The sequence below is a fragment of the Canis lupus genome, chromosome 16 (genome assembly GCF_003254725.2).
Source record: "Canis lupus dingo isolate Sandy chromosome 16, ASM325472v2, whole genome shotgun sequence".
NCBI classification, from domain to species: domain Eukaryota; kingdom Metazoa; phylum Chordata; class Mammalia; order Carnivora; family Canidae; genus Canis; species Canis lupus.
Window position 1 is genome coordinate 48,714,676 of NC_064258.1, and position 27,589 is coordinate 48,742,264.

The 27,589-nt window shown below is 37.3% G+C and overlaps 1 protein-coding gene and 1 pseudogene across 1 annotated transcript in view; one reads left to right on the forward strand and one right to left on the reverse strand.

The window, feature by feature from the left end:
• The window catches only part of TENM3 (teneurin transmembrane protein 3), a 605,974-nt gene that overhangs the window by 178,096 nt on the left and 400,289 nt on the right, over positions 1 to 27,589 (reverse strand). The window contains 1 exon segment of the mRNA XM_035700253.2: positions 8,902 to 9,139. Within this exon segment, the coding sequence (XP_035556146.1) occupies positions 8,902 to 9,139 (238 nt within the window).
• On the forward strand, positions 16,255 to 24,427 carry LOC112675162 (T-complex protein 1 subunit zeta-like; annotated as a pseudogene).

Consider the following 27,589-nt stretch of genomic DNA (forward strand, 5'->3'; position numbering starts at 1 on the left):
AATGAAGAAACGCAAGAAGTGAGAAGCAATTCTCTTTGACAGGGCGTTTGTAAATGGGTGATGTAAGCAGATGATGAAATTTTAGAGCAATACAGTTTTAAAACTGGACAGAAATAAATTCTAGGAAAAAGAAAAAGCCACCCTGTAGTGATGATGTTAGGCAGAGATCACACACACACACACACACACACACACACACACACACACACACGTAAACACATAGCAGGATTGAAACACTTTCACAGGAAATATTAAAGGAAGAGTAAAAGGATTTTACAAAAACCTCACAAAACAGTTGCTGAGGAAGAGGAAGAGAGGTGCCTCAAAATGAATGGGTCATACTCAGGAAAAGGTAAGGATTAAATCACAGTCATTAGCTATGACCAGAGTAATGGCATGGATAACCTTATAATTTTATCATGTACAGAGAAATGACTGGAAATGTGTTAGAACTAATTAAGAATTCATTTTCCTAGGTACTATGGAAATTAAGGTTATCGTGTATGAATATTTTATACAGATTGCTGGTTATCTAAAACCAAACATTATCAGAGTATACAGTAATTGTAATTTGTTGGAATTATGCTTTCAAAAATCACGGCCTATAGCAAGTAATTAATGCATGCTTTCTTGGTGTTTTAATTGCTATTATAAAGAAATGGGTTCACCTCAATTAAACAAAATAACACGCCTACTCTATTGTACAGTATCTTCATCATGCTCAAAAGACACCTAAAGCTTTAAATACCTTAAGTAAAACTGAGGTCTAACTTCTGACTGATGTGGAGACAATGCACCTATCAAGGCTTGGACTGATTCATTCCAAACATTTACTACTATAGTTAATTAAATGTTTCAAGAATATGAATAGTTGCCTTTCATTATAATTTAAAGACTTGTTTTCCTTCTCAAGAATGAACTGAGCCGACTTGGGGTTCCTATCTGCAAAAATTCACCTTACTTCTTGTTGAATGACAGAAATAGTGAAAGAAGCAAGAGATTTTAATCTGATAAAATTGTGGCCTGTAGGCTTGACCTACCTACCACATGAAGACAAATTAGATGTAACCATTCCAGCTCAGACAAATACTTTTCTTGTTTATTGGAGAGAAGAGAGCTACTTGATGATAAATGATATTTATATTTATTTGACTATTAACTAATTAGGTTATCTTATCCTATGCAATGGCTGCTATTATTATTTGGGTGTATATAAAAAGCATTTATGGAGCACTTATCATTTGCCAGGTACTTCACCTACATTATTTCACTTTACGTCCCAACAGTCTTTTTTAATGAGTAGTATTATGGCATTGGAAATTGACCCAGGACTGAAATAATTTGTAGATGATTATATAGATCATTTAAATGATGGATCCTGGATGAAAAATCTGGCCTGACTACAAAGCACAGGCTCTACTTTTGATGTTACGCCGTGTTTGTATCTGGGCTTATGGATACAGTTGGACACTATTTTAACAGATTAGACCATGTCCCCTTTTCCTCTCTGCAAACAGATGGATTCTTAATTTTCTTTTTTCTTTGAGTCTTGCTTCCTTTGAAAATGTTGGTACAGGGGCACCTGGGTGGCACAGTTGGTTTAGCATTGGACCCTTGGTTTTGGCTCAGGTTGTAATCTTGGGATTACGAAATCAAGCCCCAAATTGGGCTCTGTGCTTAGTACAGTAGGCTTGAGTTCTTGTCTTCCTCTCTTTGTCCTCCTGCTCATGTTCTCTCTCTGAAATAAATAGATAAATCTTAAAAAAAAAAAAAAAAAAAAAAAAAAAAGGAAAGAAAATTTTTGTGCAAAGTGATGTCCTGAAGTGTGACACCCCTGTCTCAGCACTCCCATCCTCCTGGTAGGACTAAACTGGATCTTAGGGAGGATAAAGACAAGACTGAGAAACTGCAGGAGAAGGAGCCGATCCCTGCTGCCCACCCACAGGGTTTAGCCCGGGTGTGTGAAATACCCGTGTGTGTGTGTGTGTGTGTGTGTGTGTGTGTGTGTAAAATACCTGGAGTGCTTGGCTCTCACACAGTGAGGCTGCAGGATGGAATTTGATGAAACCATTCCAGCGGTTTTCAACCTACCTCTCAAGAAGAGGAAGAGAAAATGCCTGCAGTTGTAAAAGTCTGGGTCCCCTCCCACCCTCTCTTCTTGGAACCTCTGTATGCCCCTCTCAAAACTGGTGGATCCTTCATGCTCAGTGCCAAGGTTTGGTTACAGATTAGTTTTTCTCTAAAACCATCTTGAGAAAAAAAAGATTTTTTAAAAAAGATTTTATTTATTTGAGGGAGAGAGAGAGAGGTAGTGAGAGAGAGCAGGAACAGGGAAAGAGGGAGAAGCAGACTCCCTGTTGAGCAGGGAGCCCAATGTGGGGCTCAATCCCAGAACCTTGAGATCATGACCTGAGCCAAAGGCAGATGCTTAACCGACTGAGCCACCCAGGCACCCTGAAAAAAATATTTTTAAAAATAAAACTACTAGGTTTTATTCAGGAATAAATATCAATTCTGACTCCTGGGAATGACCTTCATTTTAGAGCTACTATCAATCCACAGCCTACTTTTCCAGTTTAATTATTGGCATGATACCTGCTAAATAAGCAACTTGAGGCTGGAGCATTATAATAAGTTAATAATAATCTCATTTTAAAAATCATGCTTTTGAGGAGCCTGGGTGGCTCAGTTGATTAAATGGTCTGCCTTTGGCTCAAGTCATTATCTCAGGATCCCGGGATCAGCCCCACATGAAAAAGGGAGTCTGTTTCTCCCTCTCCCTCTGCCTCTGCCCTTCTCCTTGCTTTGTCCTCTCTCTCTCTCTCTCTACCTCTCTCAAATAAATAAATAAAATCTTTAAAAATAAATAAAAATCATGCTTTAAAAAAAATCATGCTTTTGCTTTACTTATTTTAGTAATCATCTTCAATCTCATACTTTACTTCAGAATGATGTCTCTATTTCAGTATAGTTGAAGAGTTTTAGAAACCAAATTATAACACTGCTAGAGACACACAGTTGTTCACTCTGAGTCAATTCAGGACCAAGTTTTACCTCTTTTTTACATTTTTAGTGAATATATGATTTACCTTTAAATCTAACATTTTACATTTAAAATTCTAAACTTGAACTTCTGAAAAAATTTTCTTTCAGTATGTTGGCTTCAATATATGCTCTCTCTTATTGTGAGAAGAAGATAAAAGCAAATATTTTATGTATTAAGAACTACATATTTAGAGAAAAACAGAAGCTTTTTCTGTGATGGGGTTGACAAAGGGTTAAATATTTGCTACAAGTTGGCACAGAAACTAGAAAAGTTCAAGTTGAGAATCAATCAATGGCTGCTATTCCACTACCTCTCTCATTTGGTTTCCTTTTCTTATTTATCTTAGGTATAAGATAATATGGACTTAACAAACAACTTCACTCTTGGAAATAAAACTTAATTGGGTAACAATATGTCCATCTGTGTCCAGGATAGTCTCAGTTTACAACTGTAAAAGTTCTGGAAAGGGTTCTTACAACTCTTTCACTCTCAAACTGTCTGGTTTGATGATAAATTAAATGGTCAGCACAGAACTCAGACACTCAGACACTGAATTAGGACTATAGGTTCCCTATTCACTGAGACAAATTTTTTTTTTTAAGATTTTATTTATTTATTCATGACAGACAGAGAGAGAGGCAGAGACACAGGCAGAGGGAGAGGGAGAGAAGCAGACTCCATGCAGGGAGCCCGACGCAGGACTCGACCCCGGGGTTTCCAGGATCACACCCCGGGCCGAAGGTGGTGCCAAACTGCTGGGCCACCGGGGCTGCCCATGAGACAAGTTTTTACACCACAAATTAAAACGAGCCTTAAATATAAATACCACCTGGGAAATCCTTATACATCATACCTTCTTCTTCTTTCTTCCTATTACTCTTCCAAACAAGTGCACACATGTCCCACTGTAGACTTTTTAAGAACTATTTTAAATTATTAAAGGTGAAATATTTCAAGAGATCTAGAATCCAATTGATTACCAGTCATTGGTATATAATTTTAGATATGTTTACAGGGGTTCTATTGTTTGTCTTTAACAGACATGGAGAGACTCTTAAAGATCAACTGAGAATTTCTTAACCTAGGCCCAGATCCAATTTTGAGGTTGGCATTCGGTAACCTTACCGTCTTCATTTTTGCATCTCTTCCATATTTTGTGAAATTCTTCTGCACAGGTGCCCTAGGGTGTCCCCAAACTATCTTTAACAAAAGGATATGGCATCAGTCTGTAAAGTTAAGTCAGTAGATTACCTTCCCAGGGATATTTTACCTAAAGCTATATCTGTAATTATGGAGCATCGAGCTACTTACTATCTTGCTAAAGGTAGTTTGGTTATCAGCATGCAGGTGACAGTACAATTTTTCACCTGGGAAAGCTTTCCCTGGCACGATAAGACCACAATGTGTCGGCTGCTGCCTGGATTTCTAATACGAAAGGCTGATATCCAATGCTTGTGTGAGTGTCTTGCCTTTCCCTAGAACCATTTAGAGTGAAGATTAAAAGAGGGAAAAAGGAGAATATCTTCATTTCCTAAGTAATACTTCTGCTTCCTTTTTTTTTTTTTTTTAAGATGTAGCAATTGATCTCACATTAAAGCAGCCCAGGACATTTCAATATTTAAATAAAAAATGCAATAATAAAGAGGTAATTTAATATGCAATTTCATACATTAATAATTAGCAAAGCATTACTGAACGACAAGGTAAAGAGCTACGGGAACATAATTAATGAACTATCAATGCCAAAGTAGACTTCATAATAAAACAAGATTTTAATAAATCTTTTATTAAATGGCTACAAATGAACCATTTTGTTAACATCTAATAGGTAACTACTAAGCTACTTAATTCACATATATAAATGAAGAACTTGCAGGCAATTAACTTCACAATTGCTGAAGGTCAGGGCTTCCAAAGAGAATTACTGTACTACACCTTCCAGGGCTGCTACTGTACTGGGTCGAGTCTCAGCTTTTCCTCAGCTGCTCTATACTCTGGTAGCAGCTATTACTATGCACTAAAGCAGCTGAAGTATAAAATCAACAAAGGATGAGCTATACGCTAGCAAAAGCCCTAGAACTAAATCATACAAAGAATTAGAAATATTGAGTGCAAAGAAAAGGAATTTGGGAGGAAAATTCTAAGCAAGGACTGGTATTATATATGGGTGCTGATTGTTATTTATTGGAGATGATAAGATAATAAGGAAATGCTTGTATACTGCAAATACTTGTTCAGGTCTGGATGTGACTGGAGGAGATCTGAAACTCACAGGAGATTATAGACCAGAACGGCTCTTTTTACAGAGCAGAAATGTGCAGTACACAATCATATCGATTGTCTCCAGCAGCAGCAAATGTTAAATTCATTAGAGAAAGGAAATAAACATGGTTATGGAAGCAAGAAACTGCTGGTGAAAAGATAAATGCTTTTTAATACATCAGAATAGAAGCTGCACAGAAACAGGACAAGGTAGAAAACCTTTGGTGCCTTCTCTACCAACTCCACAGACTAAGTCGACAGATGACCAAGAGTTTCGTGGATTATTATGTGCCAATCTGCAAGCAGCTACTATCAATGTATGCTGGAAGGAGAAAAGGGCTGGGGCCAAAGAAAGCGTACAGATTCTTATACACACAGAACTTGAATTTCCTGCTGCATAACTTACATCCTTTTTAAATGACAGTTTCAGAAAAGTGAGAATCAGTAAAATGAGTATATGCGTAAGTAGAAATAATTGCCAAAGATGAAACTGTGCCCCAGATTAAAAACTAGTCAATGGCAGACACACGTCTGGATGAAGTTGTTAATACATCTGAAACTGAGCCTGAGAATCATACTCAATGGGGAACCTTAACTAAAAAAGGAAAAATCAATGATAAATAAGACTGGTTCTTCACCTCAAGAGTTCCAACCAAGTGAGACTATTAAAGAAACCACAGTAGTACTGTCAGTACAGTGTGAGATTTTCACATCGCTGCTTAGGTTGATACACTGAGGACGTGAGAAGCCCGAAATACCATTTTCTTTTGATTAGCAATATTAGAAGAGGTGAATGCCTGAAAACGAGAAGACAATAAAAGTAGACTATGGATTGAAAGGCTTTCCAGCGTTTGGATTCATTATCCTTCATGTACACGTTAGTGAGATACTATCAACTGATAGATTTGCCTTTCTACATCAATTCATGCTTTTTTTTTTTTTAAGGATTTTATTTATTTATTAGAGAGACACACAGAGAGAGAGAGAGAGAGAGAGCACAAAGCAGAGGGAGAGGGAGAAACAGACTCCCTGCTGAGCAGTAAGCCTGATGTGGGGCTTAACCCCAGGACCTTAAGATCATGACCTGAGTTGAAGGCAGACACCTAACCGACTGAGCCACCCAAGTGCCCCTCTATGTCAATCTATAAAACTACAAAACGTAATTCCATGGATGGTTCACTAATGGCATCACTTTGAAATGGAATTTCAAATGGTATTGCTTTCAGATCACCTCGTGAGTGATTCCTTACACAGTCTGAATACAGAGAAATCAGCTACAACTATACATATGGCAAGAACTGGGTTGTCCCCTACACAGCTACTTTCTCTCCTAATTTCCTACCAACCAAAATTTATTAGTACAGTATGAGGAATAACAAGAACACACTTTATCTTCCCCCTCAAATGATTTTTTAAATAAAATGTTTTATCGATTTACTCATGAGAGACACACAGAGAGAGAGGCAGCGACACAGGCAGAGGGAGAAGCACCTGCAAGGAGCCCGAAGCGGGAATGGATCCTGGACTCCGGGATCATGCCCCGAGCTGAAGGCAGACGCTCAACCGCTGAGCTTCCCAGGCATCCCCCCTCAAATGATTCTAAACATCTCCACTAGAAGACATGGCTTCAAAAAAAAAAAAAAAAAAAAAAAAAAGACATGGCTTCAAGGAATATCAACTCTCCTACTGACACAGTTTTTGAGGCTTCTGTGCTATCCAGCATCCCTAAAATAAAACAGGTTTCTGCTGACTAAACTCGACATAGTTCATACATGTTTGTCAAAACAATTATTGTCAACTACAATGCAATTATCCATATTCAATTTGATGACTCAACTGGAAAATTACTTTTTTCCTAATAAAATTTTTCCAAATGACAATAGTGAATCAGTGTTGATTAGTTGTTCAGTGTGTGCTAATTAATTACACTGGATAAATTTAGTTCTGTGCTAGTTCTGTGCTAATAACCTCAGGAAAAAAAATCTGTAGACATGACTGTCTTAAGTGAAGAAATTTCCCGTTTGCCTACCTCTTCTGTACTTTCTCTTTCTAATCTCTCCCAGACGAGTGTTCAATAATACAAAATAAACAAAAAGAGCCAACTACTCTTGGCTGACACTACAGATAAAAAGACAAGAGTTCCTTGGAACCATGTTCTTAGGTCAGGAGGGAAAGAAAAGAAAAAGATTTTCATTGTTGACAACTAACTGTGAGGACCTCCTGCTAGCTCATCCTCAGGGCAGGATTGGTTTAAATCATGCATTTAATGGCAAAAAAAAAAAAAATCGTAATTTATTTGTTGTGAAACCTGTTTCTTTGTCCAGAAACTAATTTCCATGCTGACATTAGCCAGGGGCTCTATGGCACAGGGCATTTTGGGGGATACTCTCCCTGGGGGTCCAGAGTCCTCTATTTTCTGGACTTCATATGTGAGGATTCTTTTTCTCTGAGCCTAATGGAAGCTTAGGGCAGAAAAGAAACACTGACACGAATGAGAGGGGAACTTTGTCACAAAGCTGTCAATAGGGAGCCTCACAATGAGGTAGGACACCATACTTGGTTTGTGCAATGCACGGTAAAGGGGAAATAGTGGCTATGGAGGTTCTGTCCAAAGAAAGAAGGTAAATTTTTTGTGCCTACACAAAAAGAGAGATCTACAAATGCAACAGATTAACTCAAAACAGCTATTCCTGATCTACACTTTTGTAGGAACGGTTTGCTCTCTGTAGGCCAATCCGTGTTAGAAGTCTTAATTTAAGAACCTCACCGAAACACCTGGATGTGTACAGGGAAAGGGCACCATGCTGGTGAAGCCTCTAGAACACAAGATGGAGAGCAGCCCATGGGCCATCATACAGAAAAGGGGCAATATTACTTTGTATTGTCACAAATATGAGTTGCATGGTTTATAACCAGAAGCTGAGAGTTTCAGTTCATTCTAAGGAAGAGTATGACCGTCTACTATTACTGTCCAAGGAATGGCATGTCTTAGGAAATAATGCTGGAAGGAACTTTAGAGAATAGGTCCCACCTCCTTCCTACTGCAAGAAACTAAATTATTCTTCACAAATGGTCATCTTACTTGAGCTTCACCATTCTACTTAGGAATCCACTATGATTCTGTGATGTCATGGACACAGCATACCTAAGTAGGGGTGTCTAGAACCATGTCTCTGCTGACCATGTTCACAGACTCAAGCTATGTATGGGACCCAGAATCACATCTCACATCACCATCATTTTCTCGACATGCATGAGAATTTGTAAATAAGGAGAAAAGTAATAAGAAGAGTTTCACTGAAGCCATTTATGGCTTTCGCTACACAATGTGCGAAAAGGATAAAGAAGTTTATGGGCCCAGCAACTAAAAAATGACTGGCAACCCAGAGCTGTTCTCAGAGAAGACAAAATACAGAGTACAGAAGTACGGAAAAGTTCTTAGTAAGAAAAAAGTGAGACTAGTTTATTTTTAAACAGTAGACATTAAAACACAACATGGTTTGTTGACTATGGTAGGGTGTCCGTTCTCCAAGCAGACACATTGTGCAGTCCTAACATTCAGAGGATCTGAGAGTCTCCCATAGAGGAGTTACCTGCTTTCCAGTGGTACATTACTGCCAAGGACCCAGCTGTCCTGCAGCTGGACGGACTCGGGTGTGGTTTGCAGCTCGGCGGGCAAAGCAGCCGGCGGGGCCGGACTCTGGTTCCTTCTATTGGTCAGGGAGTTTCTGTTGAGAGAAGTGATGGACGGATGGTGTTGTGCGGGGTGCTGCTTATGGGGTGGTGGCAAAGGCTGCAGGGTGGGCTGGCCTTGGTTGTTTGCAGGTTGCTCTGAAAAAAAAAAAGGAAACTCATTATTATGTATTTGCATGTGTATATGTACATACATGTCAACACACACCAACAATTTCTTGGGGATCCACTGTAGATGAATTAGAAGTAAAAACTGCATTTAAATCCATAACCTAATAAATTTGCATATTATTCTATTAAGCGGGTGTTCAGTGACATTCTCTAAGAGCAAGTTTACCCTTGATACACAAAGTACTAATTAATATACAACAGATGGTAAAATTGGTTTTGGTTTTAATTTGTTTCAGATTTTTTTCATCTGGTTTTATTAACACCTACAGAAAACAGTATCTGACAGCTCCCCTAATGTGCCTTTAGACTTCAGCTTTTTTTAACAAACCAACCCTGAAATTAAATGGGTAATTTCAGTTGAACACAAAGGTTTTCGAAATGCATATAATCCCTATAATTATTTAATGGAGTTTTTTTAAGCTTTATTTAACTGCAATAAATTATTACAAGCTAGTTGCTAAACAGCAGTAGACTACTCTAGTTTAGTGCATTTCAAATAAGGCAGATCTGCATTATGATCCACTAATAGACGCTAAGTATCCTTTAGCAGAAGGTCACTCTGTGAAGCAGATGTTGTTTCATGGATATTTAACAGACTGAATCACATCTGATTACGACGTCAGAAGACTCATATACTTAATGACCGTTACATCCATTAGAACACACGCAGAACAGATTTTCCAATTTCACAGTATGCAGTATAGCTCCACTTTGGAGGAACTCATAGGTGACCAGAGCGACTCATGCCCCTATGTCAGTGGTACAAATATTTTGTTCTAAACCACAATCGAGAGGGATCCAGCAACTTCCAAATAGAAGCGCGACGCTAGGTTATAACCATGGAAGACTTCCCTAAAACCAGTAAGTCATAAGTCAAAATTTACAAATTAATGTAACATGAGACTGACTTTTCAATCTCATTACCTGCCTTTGGACATGCTAGAGTTCACAAATACCACATTTTAACAAACAGACAGGTGACTCCTTAATTTAATGCTAAACTTATTATGGTTCCACACATATAAGATGTCAATTTTTGACTAAATGCAGTTCAAAGTGCAATATAATTTTAAAGTGATGTATTAAATCATGCTATTAATATAAATGCACGTATTAAAAGAGAATAGGAAACACAGGGACTATCTTTCATCTGCAGTGTGAACTTCAGTTGTAATTGTTATGCCAAATAGAGCCTAACACTGTAATTCTGATTGCATGAAATGAATACTTGATATGTAATAGCTTGAATATATATCATCAAACCTCTTTACAGGGTACAGTAATTAAAATAAATCCTCCCATAGCACATAATATCAGTAATTACTGCACATTTCTATAGGTCTCTAACATATCATATCACTTAACAACTAATAATTTCTTACTCTTGAAATGAGGGACAGAGACAATATCTAAGTATATGAAATAAAGCTATTTTCTCGCACATTCTCTATTCTTGACGATCCCTATACCAGAAACTACAGAAACCTTGGTTGGTCCATTGCTTTGGGGCTTTTATGAAAAATTAAAAGAGTGGGATCCCTGGGTGGCGCAGTGGTTTAGCGCCTGCCTTTGGCCCAGGGCGCGATCCTGGAGACCCGGGATCGAATCCCACATCAGGCTCCCGGTGCATGGAGCCTGCTTCTCCCTCTGCCTGTGTCTCTGCCTCTCTCTCTCTCTCTCTGTGACTATCATAAATAAATAAAAATTAAAAAAAAAAAAAAAGAAAAATTAAAAGAGTATCTGCACCTCAGTTAAACTGGAAGTACCTTTGGAGGTAATGAGATGGTTACACGAGCATATACAGTTTTAATTGTGTTAGAGAAAAGGAAATAGATGAAAATTCGAAGAAGATTTATTACTCAGGTATCATATAATGAATTAGTTTGGTCTTCCCTGGCATCAGTGCATATGATTAGAAACTCTACAGGTGTCTTTAAGGAGTATTTCAAAGCCTGCTTTTATAATGATATACATATGTATATATTTATTTTACAAGAAGCCAAGGGTTTTAACTAGGTTGGTGTCAATGCAATGGGAACACAGAGAAGAGAGAAACGTTTCAAAGGGAAAAGTATTAAGATTGTGTCTAAAAAGAAGTAGAGGGCTATGTCAAGTGACTCCGTGTTTTTAAGCATGGCTCCATGAAAGAATGAAATTATATTATACATATGATACATAAATTATGTATTGGATATTATACTAAATAGAGGAGAGAGCAGTGTGCAATAGCAGTTGACACCAAATTTAATTTCTGTCAGGTAGCATCATAGTAAGCCTCAGTTTTCCCATCTGTAATGTGGGAAATAATACTGTCCCATCTAGGTGTTAATTTAATCTAAGTGCATTAATCTAATAAATGCACTCATTCACTCATTTATTCACCCACTGAGTCATTCAGCCCACAAACATTTATCGAGCCTCTATGTTCCAAAGATTGCTAAGTCAACAAGTAAAAGTACTATGCAATGGGGAAGCATCATGGAGATTAAGATTGTTTCTTGAAGATGCAATGATTTTAAGATCTATTGTCATCACCAACATATTTAAATATGTTGAATTTAAGACTCTTATTCTTGGGGTGCCTGGGTGGCTCAGTCAGTTAAGCAGCCGACTCTTGGTTTCCACTCAGGTCATGATACCAGGCATCCTGGGCTCAAGCCCCATGTCTGGCTCCACGCTCAGTGGGAAGTCTGCTTGAGGTGTCTCCCTCTCCTTCTGTCCCTTCCCCCATTTCCATGTGTATGCATGCATGTGCTCCTTCTCTCTAAAATAAATAAATATATTTTTTTAAAAGATTCTGTCTATTCATAAGAGACACACAAAGAGAGGCAGAGACACAGGAAGAGGGAGAAGCAGGCTCCCTGCAGCAAGCCCTATGTGGGACTCGATCCCAGGATCCTGGGATCACGACCTGAGCCAAAGGCAGATGCTCAACCACTGAGCCCCCAAAAGATTCTCATTCTTAAACAGTGAGGAAAAACTTCCATGTAAGGTTTCAAAAATAATTAGTATGATTGTGGCTTTCTCTAGGTTGGTTCATTCATTTGGCAAGTATCTGTTGAGAACTTACGATGAACAAGACATCACGCAAAGATCCATGCCCTTTTTAACTGTCTATCCAGGTTATTTCAGCACCACTGTGTTCTGTCCACTGGGACCTCTTTTGATCTGACTACATAATCATGCGGTCTCCCTGTTAAACAAATCCAGATAATGAAAGCTAGATTCAATCTAAAATTTGATGGAACAGAATAAATGCAGAGCCTGAGTGAGATGGGATGGATGACCAGAAATTTAAATTCTGCAGCAGTCTACAAACAGAGGCAAAATCCAAGCATTCACTCAGAGGTGTGTGCTACCTCTAGAGATTTAGGCTTACAGGATATAAGAAGCAGTGGAAGTATGTATCTATACCAACTTATTCAAGACAGCATAAATTTATAAAGTATAACAAGATAAAATAAAACTAAACACAGACGGAAAGGAAGAAACAGAATAAAAGAAAATAAAGTGGGAAAGATAAGATAAAGCCAGATCTAAAGCAAGTGGACAAAATGCCTGTTGTATAGTTCTGTACATTTTTAAAGTAGGATACAAATCTGGCTCTAAATTATTTATTTAGTTGCCAACACAAAAAGGGAAACATGATCAGTTACATGATTTGGAATGTTTTTAAGATAACAAAGTTTTGCTTGAGAAAAGCCTTAACTATTACTGGTACTGAAAAATAGAGAGAAAATTCCCCTTCAGTCCCCATAGGAAGAAAAACTGAATATCCAGGGAAAATTTTATGACCTGGGTTCAAAAAATAGACACAAGGAGGGGTGCCTGGGTGGCCCAGTTCGATAACCGTGTCTGATATTTGATTTTGCCTCAGGTCATGATCTCAGGGTCGTGAGATGGAGCCTGGCATGGGGCTCGTGCTGAGCGTGGGGCCTGTTTAAGATTTTCTCTTCCATTGCCTCTATCCCTTCCTACTAAAAAGGACCCAAGGAAACAGAATGGGGTCTAGATTTGGCAACAAACACTTAGAATCTAATACTTGTGGACAGATCCACAATAAGAACAACCAAAACATCAACCACGGCCTTTGTTTTAAGCTGATTCATTGATAACAGGCTTTCTGTAGATTTGAGGTTTTAGATAGAATGACTCTGATTTATAAAGAGGACGATTAGACCTCACAGAGTTACCAGATTTAATGCTCCTGAGACATAGCTCTGAACATCTCACTGTTCTCCTTAGAAACTCCAAATGGCTTCCTAGTACCTATAAAACATAAAATGCACTCTCAGGGCAAAGGTCATATTTCTTCCGTTAGCTCTCAACATATTTTTGCAAATCCTTATCCCCCCTTCATGTATTTCTTGCTGTATCCATTGCATGTCTCACACCTTTCCACACAAGCACATCCATCCGCTTCTATATCTTTATATTTTATTTTTCTCTTTCTCTATCCAAAACCTACATACTTCAAGCTCTAAGAAGGATGACACTCCTGTTTTTTTCAAGTAGAAATCAGTTATTTCTTCTCTGAGTCTTACAGTATTTTATCTGTGCCTCTTTCATGACTCTTTTCATCTCTCCCTATTACAATGAATTTTATAGGTCTCATATCTCCTGTTAGACTCTATATGGGCAAGATTCACCTCGAATTCACCTTGGAACCTCTAAGAACCACACAGGGATAGATGTGTGGTCAGTAAATAAATATTTATCCACTCAATACATATTTGATGAATGACTGAAAGACGACTTGTAAAGAATTCAATGAAGAGAATGCTGAAGTGTAAAGAGCCGAGCCTGGCAGTAGCACCTTTAATTGCAAGGAAATCTGCAACCTGTCTTCTTTCCTCAACCCAATTCTTAGATCCTGAAAGGTAGGAACTCTGACTTAAATTTCTTTGGACTTTTCAATATCTTCCCTTAGCCTCGTATTTCAAAGACCCCTAGAAATGTGCTGCCTGCTTGGTAACAATTAGGCAATAATGGCACATTTGTGGCTCATCCGATACAGGCAGGGCACCATATTATTTCTCCCAGAGGTTTTAGGAATATTGCTTTGGAACCAGAGCAGATGTACCAAGATTCAAAATCTACCTTTTAAGGTGTGAATGGAAAGATTACATAAAATATATACGAAAATATAAAATATAAACATATGAAACAAATATATAATATATATTATAGCTTACCAAACACAGTTCTATCTTCTTTGTATTTTAAAGCTGATGATTAGAAATGTTGGGTATTTTAGAAAAGGTGTAGGTTATTTTCTCAAAGTATTTTTCACTGCTTTGAAAAAAGTATCTTTTGCATTATGCTCATTAGCAATTATATGTTATACCCAACTGAGTGCCTTTACTCACTGCACTCCTGCCTTTTTTCAAGTTCCTATTGCTCATGTAACTTCATGACAGCCTAGCAGCTGCTTGTTTTTATTTGATAGACACGACTTATAGCAGATAATTTTTATTTTTAAAAAAATTTTAAAAAGATTTTATTTATTTATTTGAGACAGAAAGAGAAAGAGAGGGAGAGCATGAGTGGGGAGTGGCAGAGGGAGAAGGAGAGGGAGAAGCAGGCTCCCCACTGGGCATGGAGCCCAATGTGAGGCTTGATCCCAGGACCCTGAGATCGCGACCTGAGCTGAAAGCAGATATTTAACCAACTGAGCCACCCAGGTGCTCTTATGGCAGATAATTTTTAAAATTCACATAATATTAATGATAAATATTAGGTAGTTAAGACTTGGGTCATTTTGCTTAGCCTTTTGCCACCAAAGAACTTATAGCCCTACAGTGTCATTTAAGGCTGTCACGTCAAACCATTAACATGCAGTAATGACTTGGATCACGGAATATACTGAATAAGGTGTGTCGACCAACCATGAACGTGTTAGGAGCCATGGATGATCTCTGACAGTGGGGTAGATTTCAGTTTAAGCAACTATTATAAAACCCCAATTCCAAGCAAATGTAAGGCATGTTAATGGCACTCTGCAGGGGGAAGAAAATAAACTTTGACAACTTCTCCTAAATAGCAACTAGGCATTTATGATCATAGAGGTGAAAGGTACCATAACAACAAATGACAATAATATGGGTATTTATTTTTCAGTAGCATGTTTTCTTGAATAAGTTGCATATCTTTCTGAGCTTCATTTATCTTATAGTGTTCACTTACAGAATCTAAACGATACAGTGCCTGTCATACAGTAAGTGCTAAATAGTAACTTCTTAACAGACTCCCTTCCAGGCCAGTTGATCCTTGAACAATGGTACAGTTGACTCTTGAACAATGCAGGGGTTAGGGGCACAGACACCCTGTGCAATAAAAAACCTGAGTGTAACTTTTGACTCCCCCAGACCAATAATATAAACAGTTGATTAAAACACATTCTGTATATGTATTACATACTGTATTCTTATAAGAAATTAGAAAAAAATACTAAGAAAATCATAAGGGAAAATACATGAACACTGCACTGTATTTATTGAAAAAATATCCACGTAAAAATGGACCCACACAGTTGAAATCCATATTGTTCAAGGACCAACTGTAATCAAGAAGCCTCATCAGCAATCAATACCAGTATCATGAGACGTAAGGACCCACAATCAAGTATGTCTGAATGGGAAATGTTTTTCCATGAGCAGGTACAAAACAAGAATCAGAAACGTCACAGGAATCAGAAATAAACTCATGTCTTGCCAGTTCCCACAGAAGAAGGAATTCCATCATACAGTTGTGAAGTCAGCCTGGGTCTCTTTTTCCCATGGAGTGTGACCACAGAATCGAGTCAAGAACTTTTAAAAAGCTGGTGGTGAGGGACATCTGGCTTTTAAAAACATATCTGGTCATATTTACTGGTTTGGAACTTTTTTTTTTTAATTAAAACCAGCTTCCAGACCATTATATGCAATTCAGCCCCAGCTCCTCTCTGCTTTAGGGCCTTGGGCTGTGCTCTTTGGGTGACACAGTGGAAGTGAACTCTCAAACAGGAAAGCTGGGAGATTGAAATCTCCTTGTGTATGTGCACGTCTACATGTGTGCACATGCATGGCAGCATATGTGTACGCATGGCTGCATGTATGTTTGTGGGCATGTATGTGTGCATGTACCTCTGTACGTGGAGGGAGGCTGAAAGGTAAGTGTCAGGTGAGGGGTGAGGGGGAGACTGAGCAGGTGTCACCACAGTCACCCCAACTGCTCTGTGCCACACACACTTCCTTCACAATTCTGGCTTTCTTCCCTGGATCTCAGTTGTGGGAGCAAAGGTCCCTAGAGAAGAAATACCCTACTTCACATGGGATAGGAGTGAGGAGCTGACAGCTGTGTTGTATTAAAATAATTTTTTGCAATTTGAGTAAAGTCTGGTAACAAAAGACAAATGGGGGTGGTAGGGGTAGAAGGACAGGAGGAGAGAGAGAGAGGGAGAGAGAAAGAGAAAAAATAAAAAAGGACAAAGACATTTTTAACTTTACTGAACCCAGAGAAGTGCTGTTAGACAAAACATCTTCTAGGCAGCCATCTGCCCATGTTTTGTGTACTCCTGGACACTATCAACAGCGAGTCAAATAAAGGAATGGACTCTGGTTCTGGTCCTCTAAGAGTTTACATTCTGATACCCAGACCACATTGAACTAGACAACACTGAAAAAGAGCTGACCCACTGATTGGTGTTTAGCAAAGATAGGATGTAACAGTAAACAGAACAGCCAATAGTCTCAACCTACCAGTTGAACTTATACTTTAGGTTTAAAATGATTGAATTGGGAAGAAAGAATGGGCTAGAAACCGAGGAGAGAGAATGATTATTCAGAGCAGGTAAGCTGTCACTGTAGCTTCTCTGAGATCTGCCTGTCTCTGTAAGCTTTCTAATGTTCAATGAAGAAACAAGAGATAATATATCAATTGTTACTGAGACCCCTCCTATATATAGTTTGGACCCTGTGAAGTGCTATACCCTCAGTCTAAGATTAGACTTGAAAAATTTCAAGGCAAATACAGTGATAAGGAATTTTGCTGTGTTTCTTAGGATCTGCAAGGGGAAGAAACCAACTCCTGAAAATTTTAACCACTGGTCTGGGCTTCCCTGTGGTTGTCACAGGAGGCTGAAGCTTATACTCTTGACATAGTTATGGAACCCCAAGCTGATAATTTTGGGTTTTTTAAAAGATTTTATTTATTCATAAGAGACAGAGAAAGAGGTAGAGACACAGGCAGAGGGAGAAGCAGGCTCCCTGCAGGGAGCCTGATGCAGGACTCGATCCCAGGACCCCGGGATCACACCCTGAGCTGAAGGCAGATGCTCAATCACTGAATCACCCAGGTGTCCCCCCAAGCCAATTAATTAATATTAATAGTGCCATGCTCCTTCCTGGGGCACCTGGCAGAAACAAATGCAAAACTTCTTTAGAAGCATATGCTTCAACTAAAGTCACAAAGGATTTCCACAAATAAAACACAGCTTTCAATACATTCACAGTCTAAAGTTATAAAACTTAAGAGGAAACAATCCATCTTGGGCCAAAATCTATAGAGAAAATAGACAGCAGAATTGATCTCCCCTGGATAATATAACCATCAGATAAAACTTGAGAATGTTTAAAGAAATTAAAATCATAAGAGAGCATGAGAAAAAGGAAGTTAAAAAAGTAAAATGTGTATAAATAGGAAAAATGCAGTCACTGAAATTAGAAATGTACGGGATGGTTTAGACAGTATATTAGACACAATTGTAAAGAGCACCAGTGAATTGGAAAAGAAATCTGAGGAAATCACTCAGATGGCATCAGAAAGATCAAGCATGCTTACATGTGAAAGAGCAGTTTTAAGACAAAAAAAAGAGAGGATAAAGGAGCTCAAAATATATCCAGAGAGAGTTGCAGAAGGCAAGGACAGAGCTTTCCTTAGAGTTCAACAGCTTTCTCCACATTTCTAACACCATGGTTATGGCCGTCAAATTATACAGAGCATGGACTTACTCATCTCTTGTTTCATATAAATGTTCTCTGCTATTATCTTTTATGTTATTAGATAACAGCTTTTTGGGGGGTTATATTTTATAAAAGGTAACTTCTCTTAAATGGCTGTAAACTTCTCTTTGAAGATATTCTGACTTCTATGGTTGCTTTTCAAAAGTGTGCAGCAATTTAAAACATCCCTAACTTATTTCAGTGGATGGAAACAAATGTAAATGGCTACCTGTGCTTGTTGAAATAGTTGATCTTTTAGTATTTTTAACTCTAGTAATGCCACAGATTTATCCTCTATAGTTCTTAACTTTGCACAATCATTTTCCATGGAACCATACATAATAAACCTTACCTATTATACATGCAGAAAAAATCTGGATAAAAATAACCTTTAAGGTGTCTCAATATATGTTTCAAGATACTCTTCTACTCATTTTAAATATTTTACCTAAGAGAGTAAAGCAAAAAAGGGAAGAAGTTGTCCCAATCTGGACAATAAAGAATTGTTGACTAAAACCAATAAATACTTCTCTCTCATTATCTAATGAGCATTTGATTTTAGTGCAATTAAATTTTATTGACTTTAAACTGAATCCATGATATGATATAAATAAAGCACATAATTGTGATATGGATAAGTACAGGCTAGCAGGCAACTAAAGCTATTACAATGTAACAAATAGCTTTAAAGAATAAAAAAAGCAACTTGAATCTTCCAAATAATGCAACTTTGCTATGCTTCTCAGATAACATATCCTTTGTCACAAAGAAGATGTCTCATACAGAAGAAAGTATTATAACAGAAACAGACATAGGGTTTAGTGCTGGCTTTAACTAAACATAACCTCATATAGATCAACCAACTTCTAGGGCTCAGTTTTTCTCCTCTAAAAGATTGGTGTCTGGCGGCAGGGTGGGTTCAGCAATGAAATCTCGTGTTTTAGCTCTAAAATTCTTTCAGGTACTATATAATATTTTCTTGAAACATACTAAATTATACAATGAATATTCACAATTTAAGGTAATTAAAAGTACCATATTATCTTAAGTTATACATATAAAACATTAAAGGGACATACAGTAAAAAATTATTTATTTCAACTTAAGTATTATGAAAACACCATATTAATTCATGGCACGAATATCTTACCATATTATCTTTGTATAAATATTAAAAAGAATATTTTTATTTTTAAAAATAGCCATTCTGTCTTACATATGTTGTAACTAGTAACATCTTAAGTTACATATTGTCAAAGTCATTTTGTATCAAACTTAAATTTAGTATAGATTTCAGAATTGAAATTTCTTATGGAAACAACTAAAAAATAAAAGCCTGCATGAAACTTTCAAACTTAAAAGAAAACTAATCAGTCTCTTATGAGTTATGATGACAGTTAGAATACATTTTAAAAATTACAGTTAACCAATTTTAGAGAAAAGGGATTCAGTTTAACTCTTTTTTCTGATTTTTATTTTTTAAATATTTCAGCAACTCTAGGAAAAAGAAGTGATCAGAAAACACTCAGAAAGTATCCAGCAACACTGCCAATCTTGTTTCCCCCAAAATACTAACTTTGCCATTGACTTTTCCCCGGGCATATTATTTCATATTTGTTATCTGCAATTTATGGAGTCCATATTATTACATTGAAACAGAATAAAATTTTTTAAGTTTCCTTCCAATCACATGATGGCCTCCAGACAGTGGTGTTACCACAAACATTAAATATTATGTACATGCAAAAAACTTCAACAGAACCCACGTTCGTGGCATGTGTAATGAGGGTGATGTGTTAAGTGGAAACCATGCAACTATTCTCTTTGATTAAAAGGGAAACAGTTATAGTTTAAGCTGATATTTGCATACTTGGGTGAGTGCCCTTCTCTGTCAATAATTTTGGGATAATTTTTGGTGTGTATGCAACACTAAAAGCCTCTTCCCAATAGATGTTTTTCTGCTGCTGTAATGACTTAGCACCAACAGAAAGGATGGTACAGTGAAAAGAATGGCAAAGTGCTATAGAAATGTGGGGTACTATTGTTTAGGAGATTAATGATCTGGATTTCCCGAGGCTTTGTTGTGCCTTTTAAAATAGTAGTAAGCATGACTTCTTGAAGCTGGAAGGCTAGGACTTTTCTATAGGATGCTAATTGCCACTAGAAACCTTGCTCTCAGAATAGAGATTCAAAATAAAGCAGGTGACTAAGAAATTCTTTCACAGATTTTCTGATCTTTCCAAAATCCACAAGCATTTTCATGCCAGTTTATTAAAATTTTCCATTGAGAAGATAAATGGATTGAGAGTGGAGAAGAGTAAAACAGATCTGCTCAGGCTAGCAAAACAAAATACTATAGACTGGGTCACTTAAACATTAGAAATTTATTTTCCCACAGTTCCAGAGGCTGAGAGTCCAAGGTCAAGATCCAGCAGAGTCAGTTTCTAGTGAGGGTCGCTTCCTGGCTCCAGATAGCTGCCTTCCCTCTGTGTTCTCACTGGGCAGAGAGAACGAGCAAACTCTCTGGTATTTCTTCTTATAAAAGCACCAATCCTATCGAGCCAAGGCCTCACTCTTATCATCTCATTTAACCTTAAGTACTTCTTTAGACTTCCCATCACCAAATACAGCCACATGGGTTGGGGGCAGGGGGGTGAGAGCTTCAACATATTAATCTGGAGAGAAACCAATGTTAACATCTGGGTTTAAGCTCCCTGTCTAAAATTTAGTAACTGTGTAACTTGAGCAAATTAATTTCCTATTCTAAAGTCTCTGATTCCTCAGCTGTACAATGGGGTTAATAATCACTCCTGTATAGAGGATTAAAAGAGATAATGTATATTGAAGTATTTTTTATAAACTGTGAAATATTATTTTAATGTAAAGTCTTATTTTCCACACTTTCCCCACTTATTCAAATAAAGTAATACATTTTTTACCATACACACACACACCATATGTGTATATGTATGTATATATATATATAGTTTTTATTTTTTGGCCAAAGAAGATATTTATATTTGAGTATGCCCATAATTTCTTGATCTCTTTCTACAAGAAGGTCTTTATAAACATTCCATTTTCATTTCTAAACTTATAAAGGCAAACATACACCTAAATATTTTTTATAGTATCTCCTAATATCATTTAGAGTGTTTGCTGAGGATAATGTATCACTATCATAAAAGATGGAATGAGCTTACATTATTACAGAAATCATTCCTTGTGTGTGCAGGGTGGCTAAAATGTGCTTCAGTCCTGGGTAATGAACTCACACTTTCAGGTACTGAATTTGTACTCTTCGCATTTAAAGCAACACACAAGGAAATGATGCTCCCACCAACACATGTGAAAATGTAGAAATGAATGAAACAACTTTGTGTTTTATGGCATTTACTTTGAAAATCTGATTAAGATAGATGTCTTTAGCTCATAATTCTTCAATGTCACGTTGTCATAGTTCCCATCAGCAAGATGTTTTAAAGGCTTTCGATTAATATTGCATGCCAGAACTGAAATTACATCCTTTGTCGTTTAGTTCCTAATGGTGCAAGTGATATCTATCAAGTAGTGTTTTATGAAGCGTGCGTGATTTTTATTGCAGGCTGTTTTCACAAATCTTTTTCAGGTTTCAGAAAGATCGCTTAGGGTTTACAATAAATATGCCCTTCTGTTGAAAATCATGATGATTCTTAAAACTGAGGTGAAATCTGTATTATTAGAATTTACTTATCAATAAAAAAATTTTTTCTACCTGAATCTGTTGCGTTTGCACAGTCTTGAATAATATTTGCTTTTGGCCAAATATCCTACTAAATCATTTCTTATAATAGATGCAAAATATGTGCCAAATACACATCACTCACAAAACCTTCATCAATAAGCATGTGCATTATCTACCTAGTGAGGAAAATAGGTAGTATGTGGAAATAGTATACATTATCTATTAAATGCTGACCGGGTTTGTACTGCAAAAGTATGTGTTTTTTAAATAAAATTACAAATTTATTTTTAAGAGAAATTAGTGTCCTGACATTAATTTCAAAATTTCTGAAACTCAATCATATCGTATATAATTCATTTTTCAGTGATTAAAGACCCAGAGTCATAATATAATCTTACTTATATATAAATTAGAAGGACACAAGTGAAAAAGAAATTCTTGTATTTGATAAATACATACATTGCTTTGAACATAAACGTATGTATATTCCTGGCTCTATCTTTAACATATTCTATTCTCTCGGCCTCAGTTATCTTCATCTATAAAATTATGGGGACAGATCATGATTTCTAGTATCTTTTCCCAGCTTAAAAAAAAATTGCACAATTCATAACATTTTGTGCGGGTGTGTATGGGTGTGTGCGCGCACACACACACAGTTTAACGCTTTGGTTGCTGACTTCATGTATCAAATGCTGTTATGCTTTATCACTTTGCAGTTTAGAAAATACAACTCTATTTTGGGGCTTTGGGCATTCTACAAGCCTGGTCGCTTCCACTTCTTCTGCTGTGTCACTACCATCTCTAAGGCCAAGGTGGCCCGACTCATACAGCCTCGCAGCCAACATCAGTACAGCCCAGGGCTGCAGGAGGCCTGAGGACCAGCTTAGGGCCTAAGAGCACCACAAAAAGGCTTGTTTCTGCAGACATCAAGCTTACTAAAGATGGCAATGTGCTGCTTCATAAAATGCAAATTTGATACCCAACAGCCTCCTTAATAGCCAAAGCAGCAATAGTCCAAGATGACATGACCGGTGATTGTACCATGTTCTAACCACTGGAGAGCTGATCAAACCTCCATTTCTGAAGGTCTTTGTCCCAGAATAACAGACAGATTTGAATCTGCACAGGAAAAGGTACCTCAGTTTTTGGAACAAGTCAAAGTTAGCAAAGAGATGGATAGGGCAATGCTTACAGGTAGGTGTCTTGGCCAGAATATCTCTATATACCAAAGCTCATGCTAAACGTGCTGCTGTCCTAACAGGGGCTGTGGTGGCCTCCAATTTGGCCATTACAAAACAAGATGAACCTCCTGACCCCCTCACGGCCAAGGTTATGGACATGAAATATAAATCTGAAACAAATGCAAGTGTAATCAGAGGTCTTGTTTTAGACCAAAGGTCACGGCATTCCAATGTGAAAAAAAGAGTAAAAGATTCATATATCTGCATATGTGCAATATGTCATAAGAATATGAAAGAAAGGGCAGCCCAGGGTCGCTCAGCAGTTTAGCGCCTTCAGCCCAGGGTGTGATCCTGGAGACCCGGGATCGAATCCCACGTTGGGCTCCCTGCATGGAGCCTGCTTCTCCCTCTGCCTGTGTCTCTGCCTCTCTCTCTCTCTCTCTCTTTCTGTGTCTCTCATGAATAAATAAATAAAATCTTAAAAAAAAGAATATGAAAGAAAAAGAAGCAAATTCTGGCTTTTTTTAAAATAAGAATTCAGAGGAGAGATAGAGAAACTAGCAAAGCTAAAAGAAAATTCATTGAAGATACAACTAAAAACATGATAGAACTGAAAAGGAAGTCTGTAGTGATTCAGAGAAAAGATCTGAGAAAAGATCTGTTATTTAATCAAAAGACAACTCACTCTTTTCCTTAGGTGCTCTCTCTCACACACAAAAAGGCATAATAGCTCTGTGCAGAGCTAAAAAGAGAAATCTAGAAAGGCTGCCTCTTGCATGTGGTGGGGTACCCCTCAATTCTTTTGATGACCTAAGTCCTGATTGTTTGGGACATGCAGATCTTGACTCTTGAGTATGCACTGGGAGAAGAGAAGTTCACCTTTATTGAGAAATGTAACAATCCTTGCTATCACATTACTGGTCAGAGGACCAAACAAGCATATCCTCACTCAAATCAAGGATACAACAAGAGATGGGTTGAGGGCTGTTAAAAATGCTATGGATGATGTCTGTGTAGGCCAGGTATTGGGGCAATGGAAGAAGGCCTGATTGTAAGTCTAGTAAAGGGCAGGGCCCAACTTGGAGTTAAGCATTTGCTAATGCATTGCTCATTATTCCCATGATTCTTGTTCGGAGCTCTGGTTTTGACTTTCCAGAGCCCTAATTAAAATTAAAGCTAAAGCAGAACATTCAGAAGGAGGTCCACTTGTACGTGTGGACTAGAACACAGGTGAGCCAATGGCCATAGGAGAGGTTGGCATATGGGACAACTACTGTGTGAAGAAACAGTTTCTTCACTCCTGCACATGATTGCCGCCAACATTCTCCTGGTTGATGAGATCACACAAGCTCAATACCTTCTCTAAAAGGTTGAACTGAAGCTCCTTGTATCATCTGAACCATGAAGATCCTACACAGTGATCTTAAGAACATAGCTATGGAATTTTTGTCCAAGCTTTTAATGATTTTCAAAGGAATTTCCTATATGAAGGAGAAAATGCTGGCACCTATTCAAATTCTTGTTTGGAGTTACAATTACAGCATATTTAAAACTGCACAGAAGTGTACATACATCAAGCAGGCCATTTTTACCAATGAACAGGATGCTTTCCTTCAGCTTCTGTGATATAAAAATACATGTTAGATAAGCATATGTGATCTAACTTGTTATCAAATATTCCTTCAAAACAAAACAAAATCATCTACTCATGATAAAACAACTGACCAAAGAAAGACATTATAAAGGACAACAGCAGTCCTTTATAGGGGTTTATTCGGATGTGTCTCCCTTGGGCTGTATCTCCAGAGTTGATGTAGGATAAAGCTGGCTACATCTCTTGAGTTAGCTGGTCTTTAGGGATCTCACAGACATGTGGCTTTTGCCAACTATATGTCTATTATAAAGGAGAATAAAAATATTAACATGAAGATCGACAGTCTTATCCAGCGTTGCCCTGCACATTCATCTTGTTTGGATAATTGCACGTTTAAAATTAGAGTCTACTTATCTGGTTCTAGACTTTAGGGAATAATGCACATGGAAAAGGTTTTTCAAATTCTAATTCCCCACGGCGGATCACTGCAATTCTCATTAATTCTATAAGGAAGAGCTTGCCTCTCTTTCAATGTTTACTTGAATTTTTTCTGCTGTATGTGGTTCACTGAAGGAATGGTAATAGTTCACTTTAAAAACATTCTCTCCATTAGCGAGAATCGATTTTCTAAAGCATTCTAACACATCCATATCCAGTCTATAACAATTCCTTTAACCCCTGCTACTCAAAAAAATTTGTGTGCTTAAAAGATAATGCTCTTCACTACAAAAAAAAAAAAGAAAGAAAAAGACAAAAGAACTACATATTTTTCCCTATTTTATTTTTTATTTTTTGCTAGCCATAATTAAATTACTTTAGCCAGTAATTTCAGAAAGAAGTTACTGTAAATCTAAAAGGGAGTTTCTAGAGCACCTGGGTGGCTTAGTGGTTGAGCCTTTGCCTTTGACTCAGGTCATAATCCCGGGGTCCTGGGATCGGGTCCTGCATCCGTCTCCCCGCAGGGAGCCTGCTTGCTTCTCCCTCTGCTTACGTCTCTGCCTCTCTCTCTCTGTCTCTCATGATTGAATAAATAAGGTCTTTAAAAAATTAAAAAAAAATAAAAGAGAGTTTCTAAAAATCCAGGCTTAATGTAACTTTATAGATCCTAAATGCAAAACTGGGGGGCACCGTGGGGTGGAGGGGCAGAAATCTACAGAGGAAATTTTATACTCATTAAAGTCTGTTAAATTCATTAGGCTCTGTACTCAACATACATTAATTTATTTAATCTCACAGCCACCATAAACTGTTGGTATTTAGTCCTATTTCGTAAGCAAGGAAAGAAAGTACTGAGAAATTAAGAACTCTGGCAATGGTCACAGAATATGCCTCCAAAGCTTCCCATACTAATTTATACAGGGATAATTATTTTTGTCAGTTTTGATTTAGACATGTTGTCAAGAAGAAAATGAAGATGAAATGTTAGCTTTAAGATAGTCCTGCAGACTAAGAAAACATTGGCCTTAAACAACACATTAGACCAGATGTACTTCACAGATATATACAGAACGTTCTATCCCAAAACTGCAAAATGCACTGTTCTCAGTGCATATGGAACATTCTCCAGGATACAGCACATGTTAGGCCACAAACCAAGTCTCAATAAAGTCAAGAAAACTGAAAGCATATCAAACTTCTTCTCTAACCACAATGGTTTAAAGCTAAAAATCAATTACAAGAAAACTGGGAAAACCACAACAATGTAAAAATTGAACATGTTGCTGAACAACCAATGGGTAAATGAAAAATCAAATAAGAAATGAACAAGTACCTAGAGACAAATGAAAAGAGATATACAACATACCAAAATTTGGGGATGCAGCAAAAGCAGTTCTAAGAGGGAAGATCATAGTAATACAGGCTTACCTCAAAAACGCAAGACAAAAAAAAATCACAAATAATCTAACTTTACACATAAAAGAGCTAAGAAAAGAACAAAGCGCACAGTCAATAGAAAAGAGGAAATAATAAAGATCAATGAAATTAAGACCTGGTTCTTTGAAAAGATATACAAAACTATCAAACCTTTAGACCAAGCAAGACAAAAAGAGACAGGGTTCTAATAAAGTCAGAAATGAAAGAGAAGTTACAGCTGGCACCACAGAAATAGAAATGACCATTTGAGACTACTATGAATAATTAGACACCAACAAATTGGACAATCTAGAAGAAATTAATGCATTTCTAAAAACATAGAATCTTCCAAGATTGAGTCATGAAGAAACAGAAAAACTGAATAGACTAATTACTAGTAAAGAGATTGAATCAGTAACCAAAAACTTCCTGACAAACAAAAAGGTCTAGGACCAGATGGCTTCACCAGTAAATTTTACCAAAACAAGGAGATTTAATACCTATTCTTCTAAACTCTTCCAAAATATGGAAGAGCAAACACTTCCAAATTCATTTTCTGAGGCCAGTGTCACCCTGATATCAAAACCAGATAAGGACACCACACACACACACAAAAACAAAAAAACAAACAAACAAAAAACAAACAAAAAAAAAAAAGGAAAAGAAAAACACAGGCCAGTATCATTGATGAACATAGATAAAAATTCTCAACAAAATATTAGCAAACTTACTAAAGGATTATAGACCATGATCAAGTGGAATTTATTCTAGGAATGCAGGCTGGTTCAATATCCTATCCATAGATCAATCAATGTGATGTAGTACATTAACAAAATGGGTAATAAAAGCATATGATCACCTCAATAGATACAGAAAAATATTTGATGAGATTCAACATCCATTTATGATAAAAACTCTACAAGTGGTTATAAAGGGAATATACCTCAACATAACAAATGCCACATATGACAAACCCACAGTTATCATACTACTCAACATCATACTTAATGGTAAAAATCTGAAAGCTCTCCCTGTAAGATCAGGAACAAGACAAGGATGTCCACTCTCATCATTTTTATT